Below are 25,828 nucleotides of genomic sequence, written 5' to 3' on the forward strand. Positions count from 1 at the left end.
CAAATGGAAACTAGTCTGTCTAAATCTTGGGAAATAGAACGGATACTAGTGTTAGAAATTTGAGGGGGAATTGCAGTCGTTTGCAGCTGCCATTCCTCAGGGAAAGTAATATTTTCCCAACGACAAAGTTTTGGATCTAAAATTTGAATTTCTTGTGTTTGAGGGGTGAAATTAATGGTTTGTTCTACAGTCTTGACTGTTTCGAGGCCGAACCAGTCTCGATCATAGATATCATTTTTTGAGATTTTTGGCATATTCCAGCTTTGAAGTTGTCGGTCTATTCTTGTGGTTTGTTCATCATAATTAAGCACATTAGAACTTGTGCTAGCTTCACTTGCCGATTTCATCGACATGGAGCGGGGTAGACGATTCATAATTTGAGAATTCTGAAGCTAGGGGTAACCACCTATATCTAAGATTTAGGATGGTATTTCCAACATAACTTGGGGACAATCGTGGTCTTACACTCTTCTGCCACTCCTCCCAAGAGTCCAAAGGCATATACCGCATCGAAAAACTTAAAAATGATTACACAAAAGAAAAGAAATCTAAATCAAGCTATGGTGCCTCGGCAGCCTCTGCCGCCCCATCCAACCAAATAGTTACTAGAAGCCAATCTCAGTTAGCCACTAAAAAATCAGTGAAGAGTCATTTAAATCAGATCTGGACTATTGCATTGGTATCAATACACGTGTCACCCCCTGAAGGTGGTATTTCACGGAATTGTACAAGATTAGAATTGCAGACGATTTTTTTCCTGTAATGTATTCATTTTCTTCTGCTGTAATTACTCTCTCTAGATTTATTTGTTGTTTCCATGTCTTTTTCTCCCCCTCCCCCCCTCCTTTCTTTTCGATTTGTTGATTCTATAATCTTTATTGTTGCGCTTTTGCATTACTGGTTTTGCTTTGCATTCTTGTGTTTTTGGCTGTGGATTGGTGTTTAATGTCATAGCCTCATAGGTTCATGTGGTGTAGATTGTAGACATTAATCTAATGGAATTTCTTGTGTACAAATTTTTATTTCCCCCTCCCTTTGCCTTCTGTCCCCTCTATCTCTAATTGGAAGCTTACTTCGAATTGTCTGGCATTATTGCACAAATCTCACATATACTAGCAACGTACAGTCTTTCAGATCTTCAGGAGGTACAAGAAGATAATCTAAGACTCTAGCAATTGAAAACACTTCAGGTTAGCTAAAAGCTCAATTTGTTGATTTACTTCTCTAAAAATTCATTATATTAGCTTACTTGTATTTGACATGTATTTGTTTAGTGGTCTTTGATCCGAATTGCTACCTGTTGGCTGTTTACATTGTCACAGGATGATCTCAAGGATGACAAATTTGTAGTCTCGTCTAGACCTTACACCATACTAAGTGATCAGCTCCAACATTAGAACATTGAACTGGAGCAGCACAAAGGGTTAATAGAGTCCCTGCAGGTATATTTGCCTTTACACATTTGCATGTGACTGCTGCATTGGTTTGAGATTTTTTCTTTAAAGTTTTAATTTCAGGCTGATAGGACTAATGTCCTGCGAAGGGAGAAGGAACCGAGTGCAAAGGCATAATCAGCAGAGGATGCAAGAAGTTCTATTAACACCGCTGAGGTTCGGATTGAAGAGTTGGAGATTCAGCAGCAAAAGTGAGTGATTGAAAGAAATGACCTTGAAATTAAATTGGAAGAAGCTGAGCAGGATTCAGGTGAAAGTAGGATTCTTTCTGAAATTTTATGCTTGTCTTGTGCCATACCATTCTTGGTGAGCCTCTGTTGTCTAAGCATGCTATCTGCTTTCTTCTTTAGGTAGAACGGATATTAAAGCACAATTCCATGTAATGGCTTCTGCTTTGTCTAAGGAAATAGGGATGATGGAAGCACAGTTGAATCGATGCAAGGAGACAGCTCGTGAAGCCATCTATTTATGTGAAGAATCCCATTCTCTGAAAGTTTTGTTAAGTAGAAAGGTTTTGCCAGATCCCTATGCCATTATGTTCTCTTGCAGCCGTGCTGATATTTTGATGTTGAAAGTAAAAAATTCAGTATGATGATTTTTCATCCAAAAAAAAAAAAAAGAGTTGAGCTAAACGTGAAGGTAAATATGTTAATTGATGTTACGTGCCAAAAATCTCAATTTTCAAATGGCAAACTGATATATACACACACTCACACTCACAAAGGAAGGATATATTAATTGATGTTCTGTAATGACATCATCATGATTGGACTCATTTCTTTTATGTGGGTTTTTTGTATTTTCTGTTCGATGACTGTGGAGATGAAAGTGAAATGGTTTGATTCGATATTGTAGTCTTTCTCTTGGGTTCTTTGTGGAGAATAAGTTTGAAACTTTGTCAGTATGGTATATAATTTGTGGATTAGTCTTGTTTCACTACAATAAAATGGGTTAATTGCTACGGTTTTTTTTGCTACGGGTAATATATTCCGTGGTGATAAGACAAACCCTGCTCACTCTCTCTCTCTTGCGAACAAAAACATAGTCCCTATATTCATTTCATTCCCTCATACTGTCTCCAATGTAGAGGCAGCTACAACAACAGAAAAAAAATGCCGTTATTCAGTGCACAAAGGCTTCCCGCACTTGAGCAGGGTTCTGGGAGGGTATATAGGTAGACAACCTTACCCCCTTTATGGAGAGGCTGGTTTCCAGGACTCGAACCAGCACCACTGTGAACTAGCCTCTCCATAAAGGGGGTAAGGCTACAACAAGTCTACGCAGCTACAACAAGTCTAGGCCAAATGGATGTATAGGAAGAACAGTCTCCCTCGTTCGCTGGCTTTCAGTCTTCCTATCACTGATCTTTTCCTTTCTCATTCTGTGGGTTTTCAACAATTGTTTGAGGAGGATAGAGCTCAGATAAAACAAGAGAGCCTCCAAGGATTGCTTACTCAAGGGGGACAATCAGCTGCTTGGGGTACTGCTTTCCAGATTGCCTTTGTTGGTAATCTTTTCTAAATCCATCTTTAGGTTTCTATTAATTCTTATATGTCTCTTTCTACTTCTGCTTTTCAGATTGCAGATTAACGAACAATAAATTAGAAGTAGACTATATATTACTGTTTCTTTGTGAGGTTCAATTTCCTGATTTATTGTTAATGTGCTCCTACTCTTTGTAGTTAGAAACATTTATTTAGAGTCTGGATTGCAATCATTGTAGTGAATGAACTTTAATATCTTTGGATGTACTGATCAACCGTGGAAAGACAAAACGAATTGATTCTCAGGCATGAATTTAAGAAAAATCCAGGTTTTTAAGGTGAGAAATGGTATTTGTGTGTCTAGATTAAGGAACTAAATCTAGGAAAGGTAAACCAGACCAATTATGAATGAGACCTACAAGACTGTAACTATTACATGTGACTATTTCATTTGGTACTTCGGAAGTAGGGAATTCTAATTTAGGTGGTTGTTTATTATGGTTTCTGAATTGTTAGACTTCTAGTCCTACTTCTGGTTTGCCCTATTATCCGGTTTATAGTTTTTTTGGGTTCGAAATTCTGATTTACAAGGATCTGTTTTCTCCCTTAATTCTGGTCTGTTGTATTGCTGTCCTACCTTGGTTATAATGGTTGATCTTCTGATTAAAAAAATCTTGTAGTTGAAAGCTTGGTTAGTCTCCCTATCCTAGTCTACATTACCCAGTAGAGAGGTTCTCACGCCCTAAGTCTCAGGCTCTTCTGATAGGTATCAATTGAGATCAACCTCCAACTCTAGGGCTGGAAGTATCGCCCAGAATGGAGTAATTTTCAAGGACAGGAAGCACATAGCAAGAAATAGGGAAAATATTAGAGAAAATAAGAAGATAATAAAGGAAAAGAAGAGAGGAGATCAGGGAAGGAGAGAGACTATTAGAAAGGGAAAAGCAAAGCACCCACAAAAGTCATGGTTCTCACCCAAAATTATCAAGTTCTAATCTCCAAAATTTTGAATTCTTCATTGGGTTACATTAGTATAAAGGCAAGCAAACAATGTAAAAATAGAAATTAAATAAATTGGAAACTACCCTAAATAGCAATTGAAATAAGATTCAATCTTCCTACTAAACTTGACCATACCCTAAACTAATATTTAAGGAAACAAAATCAAAAGATATATTTTTTAAATCCATCGCCCAACTGCATCAATTCCGCACTGGAGCTGCTACATGTTTGTGATAATACCCGTCTTGCAAACCTTTGCAGCTCAGGAATATACACTATTTATTAAAAGTGTCATCTCCTTTGCTATGTAATGTGAAAGGAAATTGCAGAGACTTATATGGATAAGGAGCCAGATCGTGTCATACTTATTCAAAATGAGGGATTGAAATCAATTGCTAGTTCAGCCTTAGTCAAATTTGGATGGTCTATATAGTAGGGCCTTTACAGCAAAACTGATAATTTTCTTTAAAAAAATTTCTTGCATCAACAAGAGTAATTTTTATGTAAAAGAAATCAGAAGAGGTTGCAGATTTTGAGTACAGTTAGTTTTAAAACAAATAATTGTAGATTTTGAGTAATGAAGCAACCTGCTCTCTGGTTTTTAATTCCAAACATAACTACTCAGCCATTGTTTAGACTTAAGTGGTAGGATTTTTTGTAGCACACTCATACTTTTCAAAACATCAATCCATAAATGAAGGATTCCATAAATGAGGCATTTGAACATAAAACTTCAGTCACAACTATACATGTGATGCGTTCTATCATAGCAACTTAATTCCGGTGCAATGCAGTGTACCGGCTTGCAAAGTTTGTGAAGCAGGTTGAGTCTGCTGGCTGGAGAATTTGACAGTCCTTCTATCATTGTAAGATGGTCATGTATGGGTCATAGAATCAGTTGGAGGAGATGGAAAATGTGCTTGATGAGATGTGGAGTTTCAACATTGATCTCTTAAAGAAGACATTCGCCATCATGTATAAGGCCTACTTAAAGTATGACCAAAGACATAAGTTAGATCGAGTGCTAGGGATATTGTACAAACATGGGTTTGGAATTCCATTGGATGCCTCTCCTTCCTAGGTTACATTTTCACATTGGAAACATGCTTTTTAAAAATTCAAAAATTCATTCATCAAATTGTTGTAAATGGTTCATGACATCTGAGAGGACAATTTCAGCTCCTAGAAGAATGTAAGTTGATTCTTTTCATTTTATTTTGCATACTTTGTCAGTAATTTCTCTTGCTGTATCTTCTAAAATTGAAAAATAAGTACATGATCCTTTTTTTTGGGGGGGGGGGGGATTGGGAGTGGGAATGGGGGCAGGTTTCTCCTGATGATGACATGGCATTATTATGGACTCAATAACTCTCCTCCCTTGGCAAAAATCATCTTTTAGTTTGGATGATGTTGCATCTTTTTTTTTTCCTCGCTAGTTCATATCATTGTTCATTGTTCTCCCATTGGAAATGTGGTTAATTGATCATTGCTTCTATAATATCAAAATTTGTTCTTGCCACCCCAAAATATTTAATTCTCATGATTACTAGACTTGCTGTCAGATCACAACTGTAAAAGATACCTCTTCTTTTTATAGAACTGTCAGCATTTTGTTCTCACCACACATTGACATAGATGAATGTCTTTATGTTTCCTAATTACTGCATTTTTGGAGACATGTGATGTTTATAATTCCAAATCATTATTTTAACTTGATTGGACCCATTTTTACTATTTTCCTTTCCCCATGATAAGTAAGAAGATTTTATGAATAGGAAAAATGATCCTTAATATAGTAAAGAGGGGGAATAGTATAGCAAGGCCACAAGTCATTACAAGCTTCAATGAGAAAGAGAACTGTGTTAATGAATTTGGTAGTCTATAATTATTTGAATTACATACAATTCATTTCCATCATGTATGGTGATTTTAAATGATTCTTGAAAGTGCTGATACTTCTTTCGAGCTATATACCCAATGTCAGCCCTTTAAAAATTGCAAGCTTTAGGACCACATGTCTTAATGTACCACAAACAACCCAGCTCCAAAATTCCCTCTGGCATGGCCTAGTCAACACCTAGTTATGATTGTAATGTTCAGTAAAACCTCACATCTGGAGCTTACTGGTGGAACATGAAAAAGTAGTCTACTATTTCAGCATCAGTAGGGCAACAGAGACAGGAAGAAGGCTAATAGTAGGTTTAAAAAATCAAATCTAAACCATGGCAAAGGATAATAGTGAACAATGCAACTGTGAAGTTCTCTCTACCAAGATGTCTTCAGAATCCTCTGCAAGTGGTAATAGATCAACTTCAAAATCTTGAAACTGTTCAGGCAATAATTTTTTGCGACTTAAAAGTTGAAAATCTACCAAAAGTTTCTTGGATATTTATAGTTGATGAGATGCCATCTGGCCTTGTTTCTTGGACAATTAGACTTAACTTCAACTCTTCAAAAAAGAACATGAGCTTTTTTTTTTTCCTCATCTTTTCAATGGATTCAGAGGTTTCATTCAGTACAGAATGTGATGGTGATGTTTTGCAACTCTTATTTTAGTCAATCTTTTGGCAATTACTATTTTTTGTAGTATATCTGACAAATGCAATTTTGTTTCCCCTCCCCACAGCCAAAAAAAAAATCATATTGCTGCCATGCTGATTTTGTCCTTTTCTCTTCCTTATTAACAATTTATTATGCTATCTAAAAAGCAGTTGGAAGGAACAATTGTAAAACCAGAAATTTAGGTTTTGCAGATTTGCATTGAATTTTCTATTTGGAGGGTTAATTGAACAGGTCTCTCTTGGTAGAATTTATATTTGATGATTTGACAACTTGACAAAGAGGAATGCAATTCTCCTTAGAAATTGTCCTTGGCATATGATAAAAGGGTCGTGGCATTATTTCTATGCTATCACACTAAATTGGCATGATTTCAATTGAGTTGTTAAGGTGGTGAGGAAGGATTCAAGTAATCATCTATTTAGAATAATGAATAAAATAGACCTATTCATCTATGGTTACACAATCTTTTAAAGGAGAAGAAATGAGGGTGATATGTGGTAGAGTAAATTTTCAGTTCGAGTTTTTGACTTAGTTATTGCAGTTTCTTCTCTCTCTGGCTAAACCAGTTGAAATTCATATGAACCTGTAACTGTTAGTATATATCCTTGAAACAATATTAGTAACATCATATATCTTTTTTTTTTTTTTATCACGATTTCATCCCTACAGTTGAAAATGTCAAATATCTTGAGCTATTGAATAAGTTAACTGTTTCCAAGTTCTGGTAAATTTTATGGTCTCAACAAATTTAAAACATTTTGATTCAGCTGAAAATTTAAAACAGTAGTTCTGATTTATTGCTTGATCAGCATGAATCATAAGTTACCGGGTAGTAGTACAAGGACATGATCTTTTGCTTTGTGTACACTTTGAAGTTTGACAAACAACCAAAGCAATCTGTTGTCCCTATTTCAACCCTTCTCATAGGAGATTTTAATGGTTTGACTTCTTATTTGCATGCATGTTGTGTTGAGTTATTGATGCTTCTTCATTTCTGTATTTGGTTTGACACTAATTCACAAATATGAATTATCCATTGATGATTTTGAGTAAATGCACTGTGCTTCTATAAGTTGAGCTAAATTGCTGCCTCTATAAGTTGAGTAAATGCACTTCCATATTCAAATATTTAAGATCTGAATAGATGATAAATCTAGTCAGGGATAAAAAAAAAAGAGCTTTATATATTTTGATGGTAGACCAGTTAAGAATATGAGTTATATTAAGGTTTATATATTTTGATGTTAGACCATTTTGTAACTATAAAATGTTAAATAGTGACTGCACTCTTGACATGATACAAATTAGAACCCCAGAGAAAGTACAATGCTTAGATACAAAATATTTGTATTCCACCTACTATATTCAGTTTTTTTCGAGCCTATTAATAAGTTAATCTCATTGTTTCTTGTTTCTATTCTTACACTGAAGTCATAGTGAGGTAGACAAGATGGCCAACCACAGAGAAATGGAAAACAACGGAAACAAATGCAATCAAGAGATTATAGAATTATTTATTTCACGAAAGAAGGTCGTTGCCTTAATGAAGTTGAATCTGACAAAGAGCAACAAGGGTACATCCTCCATGTATGATGCATGGTTGCATTTGGATAATTTTCACTTAATTAGATTTTAACTTGTGAGAATGGAAGTTGATTAACAGATTTGATGCATTCAATGGATGAATAGATCATGAATGTTTTACTGTTATTTTTTATTTGGGGTATAAATCATGGATGATCATGTGAGGAGGCATGATTTGATTTCATACAATGCAATAAATAAAATAATGTTACATGTCATAAATTTCACCACTTTATGAGTCTTTAGCTCACAAAGGTAGAGCACTTGGGGAATTCCTAAGAAATAGTGGTTCAAATCCATCATGATTCATTAATTGTTATTAAGTTTAATTTTTTCACCCACTTAGGTCATGAGATATGGATTGGTTTTATGAAGAAAGAAGAAAGAAAAAATTAGGGAAAATTGTTTATTTTAAAATTTTATTGGTGCTTAGTATGCTTTCCATTTGTTTGGGGAATAGATTTCTCTAGATATCAGGATTTGAGATGTTGGGTTTTTTTTTTAGTACAAGATCCATCTCTTTTCGAAATTTTGTTTGATCGGAGTAAATTAACAAGATGATTTTGATTTTATTGATATTTTTACTCTAAAAGATCTATTTTGTTGTATTTTTTCTTTTCTTAGGTAGCCTGAGCTCTTAGAATATATTTCATTCATTTGGAAAGCATTTGTCGAAGGCTAGCAAAGCTTGTATTTATTGGTTGGCATTAGAAGTAGACACTTAACTTTATAAAAAAGTAATCATTGGTTTATCTTATAAAATGAAAAATTGTATTCCATATCATAGAGAAGGCAACATCAATTCCATTCAAGTCAAGACATTTTGACCAACAAAATTTTTCAGAATGCTAGCTTGTGTGACGCCGGGGGGGGGGGGGGTGTGGGGCGATCCGGCTCGGCTCTAACGACCTACCTCCAACGAGCATCCAACGAATCTACCGATGCTCGACACGTGCACTTCGAACAAATCCAACAGCTGAACGGCTTCCCTTGCTTATGAGAGGACGACTCTGTTAGAAAATATTGCAAGAGAGTCTTCTTATGCACATCTCTACGGGGTTCTGATCAATTGAAGGGAATTTCTGGTGACCTATTATCTAAATCAAATTCTTTACGATATTCTGAACGATTAAGAGCAAAATCTGTTATTTCTGTACAATCTCCCAAAGGTTTTCTCGCAATCTCATGTTCATTATTTGAACCCTTTAAAGTTTAAGAATTTGTCTATTTGGGTTTATTCAGCTCCTTCCCTCTGCGTCATCTTCTTCTGTGAGCGCTCACTGCTTTCCCTTCTTCTTTTCTCTTAACTCAGTTTAGGAATTTGTGGAACCAGGGGAATAGTGGAAGAAAGGATACACAACAAAAACACTTTAATGGCGATGGCTGCTATAGGAATCTCAAGGATTTCTTCCTTAAATCACTTGAATCCAGTCGACAAAACCAACACATCTGTCCTTAAAGAGTAAATCAAAGCCTCTCCTCTTCTTCATCTCACCTCGCCGGCAATAAGCTTCTGCTCAAAAGCGATTTTCCGTCACTGGAAGAAAGCTTCAAATGGCGAAATTCCTTTCTTGGTTTCTTTGAAAGCGGTTTCACAATTCAAAAAATGACTCTCCAGAAGGACGGTTTGAAGCCGTTCAGCTGCTGGACATGTCGGAGTGCACGTGTCGAACATGGCAGATTCGTTGGAAGTTCATTTGAGCGTCAGTCGTTGGAGATGAGCCGGATTCGGGGGAGGGGGAAGAACATTTAAGTTACAGTGTCTTACCACTTCCTTTAATTGGTGTTTATTTAATTTTAATGAAATCATAGATGAGGCAACGTAAGATCCATTTAGGTCAGCATCTGGATTAGTTCTCCTAGATGACTCGTCGACACTTAGAATATATGGCCAAAATCTCGACCAAACTATGTTAAGTTGTCTATAATAAAAGTCAATTTGTGTTTACAATTAAAAGAAAAAAGTTAATGTTGATTGTAGATTAGGCATCATATGATCAACTAGGGTTTGGCCATTTGGCTGATAGAAGAAGAGTAGAGAGAGAGAGAGTACTTGATCGATCTCTTTGAACCTCAATAGCAGCTACTAGACAAAGACACATTGCCTCAAATGCTGCTCGACAAACAAGGTCCTCCAACGTTTTGAGATCTCCTCAAAGTCAAGCCCGATAACCTAACTTCCCTCAATAATCATCCCCTTTTATACATGGGCAAGAATCATGTGATTCTTATCTGAGAACTCCTCACTAGGAGATCTCAGAAAAAAATTACTCTATGTGTAAAAAAGTTCAAAGCAAGAATCGCCAAATTCTTTCTAAAATCTAATTCTTGGGATACCAAACACAGTATATTGACAAGAATCACGATTCTACAAAATTACATTCTGTTGAGTCAAGCAATCAAACACGGCCAATATATCTTCTCACCGATCTCTCTCGCTTTCCTTTTGCATTTAATAATCGCTTCACTGATCACTCATGGACGTTAGGGTTTCGATATCCCACCGCTTGAGTTTACATTATATCATGCCTTCATCCCTTAAAGGACATCACTCTGTGTCGTCTGAGAAATCACTGATATCTATTGTATGAGGTAATTCTCTCTCTCTCTCTCTCTCTCTCTCTCTTTTATTTGGTGACTATTTCTATTGTTTTATTATTTTCCACTGGTGAGTCAATTCGTTGAGAGGGAAAAAGAGGCCCCCTGGTGTTATGGTGTCGACTAAGAACCTTTTCTATTTCCGGCATTTGTTTCTTCTTCTTTATCTTTGGGAAATAATTTGACTTGCCTCCTTTCCATTAAATGTCTGAACTTAAAAATCTTTTGGAAAGTCAATAATTGTGAAGATTTGTTTTGTCGAAATCTAAAAGTATTCAATCTATTATATAATTTACAGTAGTCACTTTATGCGTGGTTCGTCTTCAACCCATGGATAGTCATGCTTCTTTAGCCAGTTCATTTCATCTATGTGAAGATGTAGTGTACATACAGATTTTCAGAATCAAATCTGTTCTCGGTTTGGTTTTCCATCACACTAGTCATTAGGGTCATTCCAGTTCGGTCCGAAAAAAATCAAGGCCAATCAGGGTGGGTATAAGCTGGGTTGAACCCTGAAGGGTTGGGCCTAGGTTGAAGTTTTATGGCCCACTTAGGGTTAGACTAGGGTTTTAAGAAGCTTGACCCAACCCAACCCTGTTGCACCCCTATTCAACAGTTCCCAAGTTTTTTTAAACAGAATGGCAAGGTTCATATTTGAGGAAATCATAAGATTGACTCCCCCCCACCCCCCAAATTCTTAGACTTGCATATGGATTCTTAACTGACAATGTGGATGTGAGACTTATCACCATTAGACTAGAAAAAATTACGACTGAGAGAATCAAGCTTACGATGGACTGAAATGGGAAGAGAGAAACAAGACATATAATACAAGGGGAGAGAAGAAGGGTGGATTGTGGAGTGGCCTGTCCAAAGAGAATGACGTCGTCAACGAAGGCCAAGTGTGAAATGGGTTCATTGTGTTGGATTTATGGGCTAAATTAATTATTCGGGTTGATTAAATGGGTGAGAGTCAAATTGCATGAACCGGTTCGGTCCACTCTCAAGCTTAGGGATATGCTGGCTCAACCCATTGTGGTTTAGGGTTTTGAGTGCAGGACAGTATTATAAATACTAAGTTTTGGGTCCCTACAACCATTATTCACTCTTCCCCACTTTACCACTAAAGTGAGAGAACCAAGGAGGTTTAAGGGGCTGTAGAAGATCCATAGCCAAGCCAAGAGAGCGAAAGTGGGAGTGACCAACATCAATCATCTTCAGCATACTAGGTGAAAGGTACAAATCGATCCTCCATAATTTTATTAGATTCGTGTTCTTGTTTTTCCTGTGTGGTTTCCTCAATAGGGTTTCAAACTCAAACCCATAGGGAGTTCTAACACATTGTTCCTTGAAAGTTTGATGCCATGAAGGGACTGGTTGTGGAAGGCAAGAGAGAGGTGGGCTGATAATACTTCAACACATAGGATGAATAGGTAAGAGGAGAGTGGGTCACCTTGTCTAATACCATGGGATGGAGAGAAGAAAGAGTGGGGATCCATTGAGAACGATAGATAACTGGGTAGATTCAACACAAAACATTATCAGTTTGACCCAGATAGAGTTGAAGTCGAAGTGGAGAAGGGTAGACTATAGAAATGACCATTCTAGATGGTCATAGGCATTACTGAAGTCAAGTTTAACAGACATAAAGACATACTTGCCCTTTCTCTTTTTGTGTATATGATGGAGGAGTTCATGGCCTACAAGGGCATTATCTTGGATGTGTCTCCCTTTGATGAAACCATTCTGGTTGAAGAAATTATTCTATGAAGAATGGGTTCAGACGATTCACAATGATTTTTTAGATGATTTTATAATAGCAATCGCAAAGGCTTATAGGACGAAATTCGGTGACAGAGGTGGGATTGGTGACTTTGGGAATGAGGGAAAATGAATATTTGGTTAAGGTTTCTAGCAAAGGTGCCAAAAATGAAAAACTGTTGAACAATGTCTATGACATTTGGTCCTATGTTGCACCATACCTTGAGATAAAAAGCACTAGAGTATCCGCCTGGTCCCAGGGCTTTTGTAGCAGGCATTTTCATTACCATATTCATGATCTCTGCAACAGTAACCGTTTGAAGAAGAGCATCATTAACTACCTGAGATACCCTGCCTCTAACTGGTAAGAAATAATCTCCATCTTACATCGGATTGTGGTTGTGAAAATATCCTGAAAATGAGTGGTGAAAGCACGAGCTATATCCCACATTCTATGAGAACCAATCCCTGATGATTGATGTAGCGAATTAATTTCTAGTATGTCTAGTAAGAATTGAGTACATATAGGAAACATCGGTGCTAAAATCTTTTCTCAAGATATCTTGAGAACTGTTGGGTCGTTGCTCCGGATGTTGTTCCCCCAGTGTGAAACCAATTGGTTTCGTAGTTTTAGAATTCTGCTGATCCCAAGTTTTCCATCTCCATCATTGCATATGGGAATATAGAAAGTAAAAAAGGAAAAGGAATGACCAGAAGAATTGTGTGAATAAGTGAATTTATCCGGTTGAGGCATTCTTGATTGAGAACTCCTTCCTGTACGAGTGGTGAAGAACTATAGAGAGCTGTGGTTGGTTGGTGACCAACGGTTTGCATCCCCAAAATGGGACCAATTAGCGCGGGCTTTCTATTCCCAAAGTAGACCTTGTTGCATCATTGAGCCCTTAAGAAGAGCCGAAAGGTACTTTTCCTTAATACTCTTCATCTCTACTGTGAATAGTAATTGAGTGGCGCTGCTTAAGCTGTCCATGAAGGCAATGAAGGCGATTGTTTAGATTTCCCACAAAATTTTTATTCTAGGATTTGAGGGATATTTGAAGAGCTGTTAACTTGCAAGTTAGAAAATGAGAGGCTGATCCCTGATGAGATGAATTCCAAACCGAGTTCACAAGCTCCAAGAAATGGATTCAAGTGACCAAAATGATTCAAAGCAAATTGGCCGACTAACATAAGGGCTGATGCGCTCCAAATTGAGGGTCAAAGCATCATGGTCGGAAGAAGTGAAGGGTTCATGTCGTACCAAAGCATCAAAATATATTGAGATCCAATCTGAGGAACATAAGAACCATCCAACTTGACATCTATACAATGAAGTCCATAATACAATATTTATTAATTCCAATTTGTCCATAATAACCATAAGCCATTTATTTACTTTTGCATATTGCTTTCTAACTTAAAATACCTAGATTAGGACTAGATTTTTAGCTTTCCATACATGATACTCAACTATACATGTTAATATACATCTTTGAAATGGTTTAAATACACGGAGACTGACCTCCAGCCGAGCAGGGTTGGGTGAGTAAAAAGCCTTCCCAACATCTAACCTTGATACTTACCTAGAGATTTGGGCAAACTTTAACCTTGTCCATTGCGAGTTAACTCTTTCACCCAAAAAGGGTGATCAATACAGCTTTGAAATGGTTTAAACAGATGGAGACTGACCTCCATCCGGGCATGGTTGGGTGACTAAAAGGCCTTCCCAACACTAACCTTCACACTTACCTAGAGATTTGGACAAACCTTGACCTTATCCATTGCAAGTTAACTCTTTCACCCAAAAAAGGGGGGATCATTTCAGGCCTTAGATCCTTCTCTAGGTAGTGACTCCTTGATGAGAACCGTCACCCCTCCCGCAACATAGGCAAAAGAGGATGGAGGTTTTTTTCACTCATACCCACCTTAGGGTGACAAACTTCAATGTCAACATTGGGATATTTTTGGCTTATTTTCTGATAGGATTCAAACTATTTAACTCTTTTACTCCCAAGTCTTCTCTCCTATTAATAATTATCAAATATGAAACACAATATTTTATGTCAAGTGTAAACAATGCCAAATGAAATATGTTTTATACAAGGGCAAATTTGCTTCGATATAACACAATGCTTTTCATTACCTTTTTTTCCCAAACAATAAAAATGGAAACAAATGAGACCCATTAGTTTATGCACTAAACAACATACATATATGAGGGCGAGAAACAATAAAATGAATTACTAATCTAAGCCCAAAAGGCCTATAAACTACAGAATCAACACACATAAATGGAAGATATCACAATTTTTCTGCTTCTTTCTCAATGTACCTTGACATTTCCAAATCTGCTTGATTTGTAGATAAGCAAAACAGGGAGGCAGATTGGATTCCTTATGGACAATCAACAACTTTAGCTCCAAGGAAACTGCCGGATTAGACAGCAATGGGAGAATCCTGCAGACAGTAAAATGGCAAGCATGAGATGTTAAGAACACTGATTTATCAAGAAACTGGAGATTAAATCTCAAAAGGAGACTCATGAATGCAGGGCTGCCTTTGAAAGCTACATGGACTTAAAATCATTTCATTTTGATTTTTCCTGGCATCTATAATAAGCATAAGGTCATCACCTAAGATGGACTCAATCTTAAACCAACAGTCTTAAGAGCCTTTCAACACCACCCCCCACACCCCCCCCAAAAAAAAAAAAAAAAAGGTGGGGGTTACAAGAGAATAAAAATTAAAAGAATGATGTAAGCTCTAATTTTCTATTCAATTTCCAGAGATGAATTTAAGCTGAGATAGTTATATTCTGTGTGGCTCCAAAACAGTAATAAGAACTCAGATTATGAGGAAAGATTCTTTGATTGCTGTAGGAAATAGGTCAATCATTAAACGATTAAAGGTCGAAATGGGCATTTGTAAATGTCACAAAGCATATGAAAGACAAAAAGACATGCATAAAGATCCAGGTACCCACCCCTCCTAGTTAAAATTAGATATAAAATATAATGAAGCATCAGCCAGGGCGGTGGTGGTGGTGGTGGTGGTGGTGGGGAATCTTTTCAAATCAACGCTTAGCAGAATAACAAATAAATATCTACATGGTAAAGGAATCCCACCTTTGCAGTCAGGTTTGACACGGCTAACTGGAACTTTTCTCTAGTTTTTGTACCTGCTGCCTGCCCAACCTCAGCCATCTTGTTGAAAGCACCATTTAACCAAGCTGTTCCAGTAGTTACATAGCTGTCAAGCGAAAAGCAAAATTTATCATCAATTCCTCCAATGCATTAACGTGGGACAGAGAGCTGACTTATCCTATCAAAGTATTGCACTATAACCCCCCCCCCCCCTAGATGACATCAAATTTTGCATTATGCCCTATCAAATAGCTGGGACCTACAGATTAAAAAACCTTGAAGGATGCGTCATTTAACTACTTGCCCCTTCTAGAGGTGGCAGATACCATTGTTATAATACACGAATATGAACAAAATATGAAACACAAGTGCTACAATAACCTGATTATCTCTGATTGCATCCCCAAATGATCTAAAACCAAAAAACCTTCAAAGCACAACTGAGAAGATTATGGAACAGAACCCTGACTGGCAGATCAAAGCCCAACATTAACACAATTAACCCCAAAACTAACTATTAATGACTGTCCATAAAAATGCATGGACATTTTTGTATCATCTGATTTACAGGTTTCTCAGCAGTGAGCTTAATTACTAAGGCAACATATCAAGAAACCAAGAATAATATAGATGTATGAATATGGCACGGACTGCAACAGTACCTTCCGTATGTCATCATTCCTAACTAGACTCTTCAATTTAGTTCGTAACTTTGTCTTCTGAAACTTTTTTCAAGGAAAAAATGGCAAGTAATGGCCTCAGCAAGCAAGAAGCAATTAATTACATTCTCAATAATTGACAATGTAATTAATTTTTCTTTCTAGTGAACTTAGATAACAAGAAATTTCTCTTCTATGCAAAATAAATATATATTGTACCTGCTTTGTTTTACAAAAGATCCTGTGTCATTCAACTTTCTCTCAGCTGCAGTTAATGCAGCCATTGTTTTATCTGAAGCATGCAGCTTTTGATCAACAGTTTTCACTTTCTCATTAACCATAGACACTCCAACAGTTATTTTTTCCTTAAGCCCAACCCTCCTATCAAATGAGATGACTTTAGCAGATGCATTAGCTGTCAACTGATGCTTCTCATCAAATGCCTTAGCCTTATTCATGGCATCTTGCCCAATGGCTGAACCCTTGGCCAGAATATTCGTGACAACATCCTGAGCTTTACTCACATATATCCGTCTACTACTGGGAGAGCTACTTTTGGTCTGCAAGGACAGAAACAACAAAATAACTCCACATGCACAAACCTTCAAAGAAAAAGCTGAGTAGACCACGATGGATTGAAAAGTCACATATATAGCTATAACCATGATGCACCTGCAGTGTTAGACCCACAACCTGATTTCTCCTATTTTACCTGATAAGATGATAGTACAACTCAATGACTTTACAGAGTGACAACAAGTTTTTTTAAGGCACAGAAGAATACATAGATCAGAAGGATAGCATTAGCAAATAGACGCAACTGTTTCACATATGAGATCGCAAAATTGGACCCATCAAACTTTGGTTATCAAAAATTCAAGCAAGTGCACTATGTTCAGTACAATGACATGCAATTGAAAACAGTCATTATGGTTTACTGATATATAAATTGGTAAATGAAACTTCATAACACTGTTAGCACAGAGAAATTTATACTGGAGTTTATTGTCACCTCAACATTCAGTCCAATATCTCCAGTAGAAGCAATGGTCTCAACATTGTCTTCAATCCTTACTTCCTGCATGAATCGCAATGGAGAAAATCAGAATCAATTAATGAAGCACTTGAATAAAGATTCTAAGATGCTACCAGTGAAGTTTACTTGCACCTCAACTTTTGGCACATAGTTTTCTACAGGAGTTATGCTCACAATTTGGTCGACTATGGTTGCTCCCTGCATGATTCATAACAGAAAAAATTATCACTATTAGGTTCACATATATCTTAATGGCTTCCCAACAAAGTACTCATGCAACATTAGTTGGGCTCTAAATAGTCAGAGACATATTACAAACTATAACAGAGTATCGAAGAGACTCCTCATTCTGAAGAGATTAAAAAAGAATGGCTTAGATGACTATCAAGTCTTGTTCAAATGATGCCCTAGGTTCCAAATTTCGGTTTCGACCCTGGTTGATACCAAAACATACATCAAAATTTGCGCAATGGGATTGAAATTTGGTCCATTTCATAGGTCAGCTCGAAATGGCCATTTTGGTGGGAGAATTTTGCCCTGAAATTTCTTTTAGTGCCTATGTAAGCATGTTCGAATCATTAGATTGGGAAAAAAAAAACCCCTAAAATGGTAGTTGGGCTTCGGACCCTAGGTTGCAAGAGAACATCGTAGCCTACTATCATTTCCCTTCTATTACCTATTCTACACAGAATTTAGTCCTATAACATACAACATTCCATTAAAAAAAATTTGAAATGAAGAACATAAAATTGGAAAGCATTGCATAACTTCGATTGAAAGCTTGTCAACCAATCAAGCCTACCGAGTGATGGGTCCTTACAAGATTTTGAAGCGTATTGGTACCAATGCCTATATGTTAGAGTTGCCTCCATCCATGAAGATCAACAATGTGTTCGATGTTGTCGATCTTACACTCTATGTAGGCCATCATTCTGACAAAGGTGATATGGAGCATGCTTTCCGTCTTCCTCAATTTGTGACCCCCACGACCGATGTTATTGAAGATGTCCTCGACAACAAGTTCACTACAATTAGTGGTGGAAAGGGTTACTATTCATTCCTTGTCCAATGGAAGGGATGACCAATCTCTGATGCTACTTGAATCCATGCCGACGATTTTCAGCGCATTGATGCAGACCTCTACGAGTGCTACATGTCGTTTCTCCATTCGTCGGAGACGAATGATTTTAAAATGGGGGGAGCTGATGTAGATCAGTCCAGAAGCAGCAGATTTGACCTTACCTATCGAGGAAGGAGGAAGAAGGGCTCAGCCCAAAGATTTGACCAACCACCCAGCTGCACTCCAGATGTGGTTTGATCTGGATTGGTCGAACCAGCCTACTGATGGGCTCGTCCTCCTAGTTAGAGTTTGTTTATTTTTTTATTTGTGTCCTACTCCATGTAGGAGTATGTTTGTTAAGTCCTATTTGAAGTTTGAGTTGTTAATTACTTAGTACCTTAAGTCCTATGCTTAGTAGGAGTCTGCCATGTCTTGTCATAATGTGAGTAGGAGTCTATTATGATTTGTCATATTTTGGATAGGAGTTGATGCAGATTAATTACCAAAATAGGCTTGTTTTATTAGGAATAAGCCTAGGGTTGGGTTCCATACATGTTAGGCTTTTGATCCCATGTGTTTTGAGTGTAATAGACCACTTTTATGAGTCTAAAAAGGGGGCTCTAAGATTGAGTACAGAATTACTAGTTAGTTTCCATTTTCATTAGTTTCCTTTCTAGTTGGGCTTGATTTGAGTTATATTTGTTTCCTTATGAATCAAGTTATTAATTGAGTCAAGTCCTTAGTAGTTAGTTTCCTTTTTCAACTAGTTTCTAATTTCAGTTAGTTTCTAATTTCAGTTTTTAGTAGCTATTGTATTAGGAGAATATTTGGTTTCCTTTTTGAGGAACCTTCTATTTTGTAATTCCCTCCCCCATTAACATTATAAATAAAGAAGAGGAGGCTCCTAAAGGCCTAGATGATTTTGATAAAAAAATTAATGGTTGTTGCTATTGTCTTCTACATGGAGACTTGTCTTGTGTTTGATCAAGGCTGATGGAATTGGTATTTGATCCAATTGACTCTCAGCGGTGTGAAGCACAAGAGGTCCTCTTCCTTAACTCATCTTCTTCTTCTCTCAACTACACAAAGTGTTATTGATCTGCTCAAGTTCTTACAGGTATTAAATTCAGTTTTCCTTCTCAGTTCTGCCCAGAAAATTGCATACTCTGTTAGCAATTTTCAGAACCTGCGTAGACCTAATTCATCATTCCATTAGTCCCCTTATTATCTGCTTTTGTTCTGATTTCTGACACCCTATAATCTGAGATTGATATTCTTAATATCAGATCTGATCTCATCCTTGTTATTAATCTGTTTTGAACTATTCTGATATTTGATCTAATGTTCTCCAAGAGTATCCTGCAACATTGGGACTAGGTTGACTTGTCAATCCTAGTTCTACATTAGAGTTAGACCCTCTATAAAAGCGGCATTGCTGTTAGTTTTGGGTACAATTGACTGAATAATAATTTAAGCAAATTTGCTCCAAAGTTCTGAGAAAGAATTCCTCAACAGCTGAGATATTTGAGGGTGAGAGGCCCAAGGCAGAGATAGCCATCCACCCACACCTACCCCATCTCCTTTCTCTTCTCTTCTAATCTGATTTGAGAGTGTTCTAATACTTAATTGAAGATCTGCATTCACATCTGGTTGAAGAAATAGTTAAAACACATCCCTGGCCAGAATCAAATTCAGCAGAAGAAGATTGGGTTTTGGAAGAACAGTTCAAGTGCTACATCTCCCCATCCAAGAACTTGATCAGCCAATCCTTTTGGGGTTTTGCTGGCGAGCCTAGGAGAGAGACTTGACCAGAAGCAAGTCCCCATCTGCTGGCTGGATCTTCTGTTACTGCCTCCCCTTCTAGTTTCCTAATTTGGTTACTTGGGAGCCAAGCATTCTCATATCTTTCAATCCAGCTATCCACTTCCATTGATATTTGAGGTTTTACTCCCCATCACTGGACCTTCCTTTGATCCAAATATCAGCCCCATCTGAGCTCTCCACCTCCATCCGCAGGTCACCCCTACCACAATCCTACTTTGGATTTTGATCTCAAAACTGATTTCCATATTCTTGTGCTATTTGATCTGGTTTTATTGGAGCTTTAAGGGACAATTCTGGGGGTTTTGATTCTCAATTACCCTTACATTACTAAGATTTCAAGATATATAGAAAATTCCTCAACAAAATGTTAAAGACATAGAACTGACACTCACCCCCTTCCAGCAAGTTTAATAGCAATCATGATAAAATAGCTACCCCATTCTCTTTCTGCAGAGAAGGCATTCTTTTCTTTAGTTCACTTGCCAAAGTTAATGTGGCATAAATTGATATTCAGCTATAATTTTGGAATTTGCTTAGTTTCAGGATTATTGTGAAAGAATATCTAATTTCTTTTCTTTGTATCATAGTATCCATCTTTTAGTCCTCTTGTATCGACATACCATTAAGATTGGGGCAGACTATGAGGGTTTACAGTTTAATGTGATTTGGTTTATTTATACTTGGTTAAAGAAACCTTTCTTTTCTTTTCATTTTTTATTGGGAAAGGGAGGGGAGGGGAGGGAGGAGGAGGAGGGGGGGGGGGGGGGGGGGATAAAGAACTATAGAAATGTTTTTTAGTTGAGTGCTCGTTTCAAGATTTCTAGTTCATCACTTAGCGCTTCTCACCTTACTTATTTAACCCCTATACTGTGTTGAACATTTGAACCCATATTTCATAGTAACAATCTAAAGATAAATTTTTTTTTTCCAAAATAAGTGCCACCTCAGGGTTCTTGTAATGAAAGAGAAAAACATGAACAGTCAATAAATACAAAGAGGTTAAACATATACACAAACATATTACTAACAACAGTAAAAGAAAAGGGGAATTACAGATAATAGTAATGCGATTTCCAGAGCTTTTGGATCTTTGAAAGTGACGAATGCAGTCTTCGATTGCCCAGCACCTCTGCAAACAAACTTATCCCATTTCAACAGAAAGGCACAAGGAAAAAAGAACACAAAGAAGAACGGGAAAAAGGAAAACTTATAATATAAATAATCAATGAATTATATTATATATATATATATATTTTTTTTTTTTTTCTTTCCTTTGAGAGGTGGGGGGTGGGGGTGTTACTGGAGGATCATAATTTTGCAGAAACTTGTCGAAATACTTCACTAACTATAAAGAGCTCTAAAGCATCAGGGGTGGAAAATTTGAGGAAAAGCCCAATCAAAGAAACCAAAAAACAGAACCTCCAAAGACAAGTCGAACCGAAAGAAGACGTTAACCAGGAAGGAGGGGGGAGAGGTGGAAGTATACCTTTGGATCTCAATGTGTTCGATATCTCCAGAAAAAGAGAAGAATTCCTGAATTTCTCTTTCTCCTGCTAGATCCGATACATGCCCTACTAGCACTGTTCTCGTCTGCCAAAGAAAAAAAAAAAAAAAAAAAAAAAAAAAGGAGATTACAAACTATTACGAGATCTACAAAGGAAAAAGAAGGCAAAAAACTCTACTAGAGCTTAAAATCCACCTGCATTGTTCGCTCTCTGGTTTCTCCAAGAAAATTTCTGAATCCGCTTTTTTGGGCTTCCAGTTTTCTCTCTCTTCTGTTTTGAGAGAGAGAGAGAGAGAGAGAGGAAACCTGAAAAAACCAGACAGAAGATCTTGAGCAGGAGAAGTTGCTATGTTATCATAGATTCATAGACACATAAATACCCCCTTACTACTTTGGCGGCTTTGCTCGTTTGACCAAAAATGTCAATGGGTCGTGTTTGGCAAGCTCAGATTGTCTGAATCAGACTTCAATTCCCCTTCCAGTGAGTGAAGTGTCTCAATTTTTAGCCATAGGAGTTCCAAGTTTTAGATAAATGAATCTATACAGCACCTTTGGATGGCCAACGGGGTTGGTAATTTATTAGCGGAAGGAAGCCCTTGCCCCATAATCATTTGAGTCGATTGATTGTGGGTTTAAGTCAGCACGTCTCACTATTGCTCGTTGGTGTTACGGAAATACTGCTTGCTACATAGGGGCTTTGACTTAGAGGTTAAATTGACTCAACAATCTGACCTGAATGGAGCAAACTCAGGTAGTTTGAAGGAACTAGATCGAGTTGGCTCGATTTTGATTCTACTCACATATTGTAATTATAAAAGTTGATTGACATTTGATAACCTAACAGAGAAGTGTTTTCGGAACAACAACAAAAAAAGAATGACATTTGGTAAGCATTTTAATTAAATCATTCTAATATTCATCTATATTTACTAAAATGCTGTTTTCACTTATATATTTATGAAATTGTCATTACATCTAATATAAAATCACTGGACCAATAATGGTGGAGAAAATTATGAAAATGATCACTTATATAACTGTCATAACTAAACAAAATATATATACATATCGCTCTACTGAACTAAGAATTCTAGTTTCTTAATAATAATAATAATAATAATAACCAAAAATGCCTCATAACAGTACATAATTACGAAAAATACATCATAAAAATACAAAACACTAACTATGGGCCCTCCCCTACTATAGAAACAAACAGATCTAGGTCGCCCCGCCCACCAAATGAAAATAATAATAATAATAATAATAACCACCACATGTGCATGACCCTACTTTTAAGTTAAAAACAGTTATTTAATCCAACACTTCAACACACGCCTTTAAATACTTTCCTCTCATGTGAGGAAATTTCAGCTTCAATCCTCAACCCAACCGACAAAAGAAACAAGACAAACTTTTTTTCCCATATTCACCACATTTTGAGTTCAAATTATCTGTAGTTTATGGTGAGGTGTAGTGAGCATCTAATGGCTGGGAGGGTCTAGTTATGCATCCTGGTCGTTGAATGCTCACTTCACTTCACCGCTTCATTGGAGACGATTTTGATCCATTTTACATGACTATATCTATACATCTATCTATCTAGCCCTGTTTTCAAGAGATAGAAACCCTTTTTCCACTCAAAGGAAAAGAATCCTAAGGCTGTGTTTGACAGCATAGAGAAGAAAAGAAAATACATAAAAAGAAAAATGAATCTAGAAAAGAAAAGAGTAGAAAAGAAATGAAATTGTAAGAAAATTAAAAAAGTATGCATGTTTGGCTACCATTAAAAGAGAAGAAAAGAAAAGGAAAGAATTTTTTTTGTATTTTTTTATGTTTTCTTGTGTTTTTGGTATTTTTTTTTTTCCTGAACAAAAAGAAAACTTCACCATTACCTAGGTAAATTTTGAAATTTAAAAAAGAATCTTCTCTTGATTAAAGACATGTCAACATACAAAGAAAATTTCTTAAATTTGTACTTTTTTTTTTTCTTTTATTCTCTTGGCTATTAAACACAGCCTTACTGATTTCTACACAGCCTGCAAAATCAATTAAACAGATAGAAGCAAATAAATTTTTTTTTTTGGGGGGTGGGTGGGGTAAATGAAGCAAATAATTAACATGTACACATTATAACCTCCTATTTCCTTCCACACTCTCAATTAAGGTATCATAACCTAGCCCAAATCCATGAAACTGAGTCAGAACCAATTAAAATTGATAAATCAAAAGCGATTTAAGCTTATTGAATCATGTTTTAGGCTGGATGTTTGTGAAATCGAAACCAAATCAGACCTTGAAACTGATAAAACACTGAATCAAACTTAAAAAGTGGATCGAAACCAATATAACTGGATAATTTAAAGGTGAAATTTAATCATCCAAACCAAGAGTAACATAATTTGGTCATTTCAGTCGAAAATTTGATATTTTTTTGTCACAAATTGTACTAATTTATTGAAATTTCAATCATTTCAGTTGTTTGTCACCTCAAATGGCCAAGCGACACAAAAAAAAAAATGTACTATTTTGATAAAATTTTAATATCTCTCTCACTTCATTTTGATCAAAATAACTTATCAAAACGAGATTTAGAATTATACCTCAAACAGAGAAGAATCGGGCCTTTCAATCTTTAATGACAATTCTAAACAATTAAAGATTAATGCCGAGGTAGATAGTGAAGCCTTGCAAGGAAGTGGGCCGTATCAAGAAAACAATTTTTGGTTGAATTAATCCAAGTTCTATGACTTTTAGTCAATTTCAACCCAAATTGCTATATGATTTTAATATATTTTTAAAATATCCACCCGATGCCTCTACCATGTATCCTCAAGCCCTTATTGTCACCGTGGGCATAAGAAAACGTACTCATTCATAAATAATTAAAATGGGAATATAAAGTTGCCTAGTTATGTGATCCGCACCCAGCCATAGGGTTTTGCTTGGTTGTATGGCCTTTACAATCAAGGATTAAAGTATCGGTATCGATCGTCGTTTTGATCGGTCAAAATTAAGATACATATCAAGGGTAACGTATTATATTAGAGATACTTTAAGATACGCTAAAAATACACACATAAATAGATATGAAACATTTTTTTATACACTTTTGAATAAACAATTTGTTAAAAAAAGCTATTGATAACATGTATTATGCATAAATACTAAATTGAGGGTATCGCACTAAGAATTCAAGGTTTGTAGTTATCCCATAAATGTAAAATCCTTGTTCCCAACCTTGTTTTCCACTTTAGTGAGAGAGAAATATGGCTGATAGCAACTTTGAAACAAATACCCCTCAAAAAATCATGTTTTTCTGAAAAATGACCCATCTTGGCCATTATATGACCGTATCGGTATAAATCGGATAATATATACCGATATATATCGAAACGTATATTTCACCTCGATTTTATATTTTTCATAGAGTATCGATACGTATAGGTGCGTATCATATCGGTGTGTATTGGTATGTATCATAAGATACAAATCAATACGAAAGGATTTTAAAAATTTCATGTATCGTATCGGTGTATATCGTATCGATAAGGGCCGATAGATATGTATTATTGATACGATACGATACATACCGATACTTAAAACCATGTCTACACCCAAACATAGGTGCATGAAATTATCACTCCATTCCCTATGAAAAAAAATTCCACTCAGAGTTGATGTCCTTGCGTATTTCTCATTAGCTTCCAAGCTGATGCAGAGATCATGCGATCAGGAAACAATCCCTTGCCTATAGATAAAATTAACCTAACCCAACAAAGCCAAAAGGGCATTCACAGAAAGAGTACAACTTAATCACAGAGTTATTATACCCAACTACATCCCATTTCTGATCAGAGGCCGAATCAGATTCATGTACGAAATTATTTTTGTATACTCTGGGTTCTGGCATTTAGAACCCACTAAGTTTCTCTGCATTTAATAGATTCTATATGGCGAAACTAAAAACATACAAGATTATTCTCATAAGTAAACCTGATCTGATCTCGGAAACTTGAATTGAGTTTTATGCCAAAGTTTTTAGTCAATGCTATAAATAGGAGGAACAAGGAATGGTGAGTGCCCTTCATGTCAGGGAAAGTCAAGGAAGTGGTGGAGTGGACTCACCTGAAAAAAAAAAAAAGATGATAATCAAACTG

At 36.5% G+C, this 25,828-nt stretch overlaps 3 protein-coding genes across 7 annotated transcripts in view; 1 reads left to right on the forward strand and 2 right to left on the reverse strand.

The window, feature by feature from the left end:
- LOC122071327 (15-cis-phytoene desaturase, chloroplastic/chromoplastic) overlaps positions 1 to 25,828 on the reverse strand; it is a 127,828-nt gene that overhangs the window by 44,887 nt on the left and 57,113 nt on the right. The gene's annotated exons all lie outside the window — the stretch shown is intronic.
- LOC122071329 lies at positions 851 to 8,212 on the forward strand. 4 transcript variants are annotated; one of them, XM_042635668.1, is made up of 6 exons: positions 851 to 1,190; positions 1,323 to 1,442; positions 1,506 to 1,645; positions 1,805 to 1,965; positions 2,870 to 2,961; positions 7,934 to 8,212. In XM_042635668.1, exons 3-6 carry the CDS (start codon positions 1,531 to 1,533, stop codon positions 8,136 to 8,138), a joined length of 573 nt encoding a protein of 190 aa, XP_042491602.1. In that variant the 5' UTR covers positions 851 to 1,190; positions 1,323 to 1,442; positions 1,506 to 1,530; the 3' UTR covers positions 8,139 to 8,212. The 4 variants fall into 4 exon arrangements, 3 of the variants coding, with proteins under 3 accessions (XP_042491602.1, XP_042491601.1, XP_042491603.1); XM_042635667.1 differs by having other exon boundaries at positions 1,518 to 1,645; XM_042635669.1 differs by having other exon boundaries at positions 1,544 to 1,645.
- Positions 14,553 to 22,179, reverse strand: LOC122071328 (binding partner of ACD11 1-like). The gene is made up of 9 exons (XM_042635666.1): positions 22,057 to 22,179; positions 21,864 to 21,974; positions 21,651 to 21,754; positions 21,218 to 21,293; positions 17,413 to 17,478; positions 17,257 to 17,322; positions 16,464 to 16,804; positions 15,568 to 15,691; positions 14,553 to 14,899 (listed from the first exon to the last, which is right to left on the reverse strand). Exons 2-9 carry the CDS (start codon positions 21,867 to 21,869, stop codon positions 14,879 to 14,881), a joined length of 804 nt encoding a protein of 267 aa, XP_042491600.1. The 5' UTR covers positions 21,870 to 21,974; positions 22,057 to 22,179; the 3' UTR covers positions 14,553 to 14,878.

Source organism: Macadamia integrifolia, unplaced genomic scaffold (assembly GCF_013358625.1).
Source record: "Macadamia integrifolia cultivar HAES 741 unplaced genomic scaffold, SCU_Mint_v3 scaffold_210A, whole genome shotgun sequence".
Taxonomy (NCBI): domain Eukaryota; kingdom Viridiplantae; phylum Streptophyta; class Magnoliopsida; order Proteales; family Proteaceae; genus Macadamia; species Macadamia integrifolia.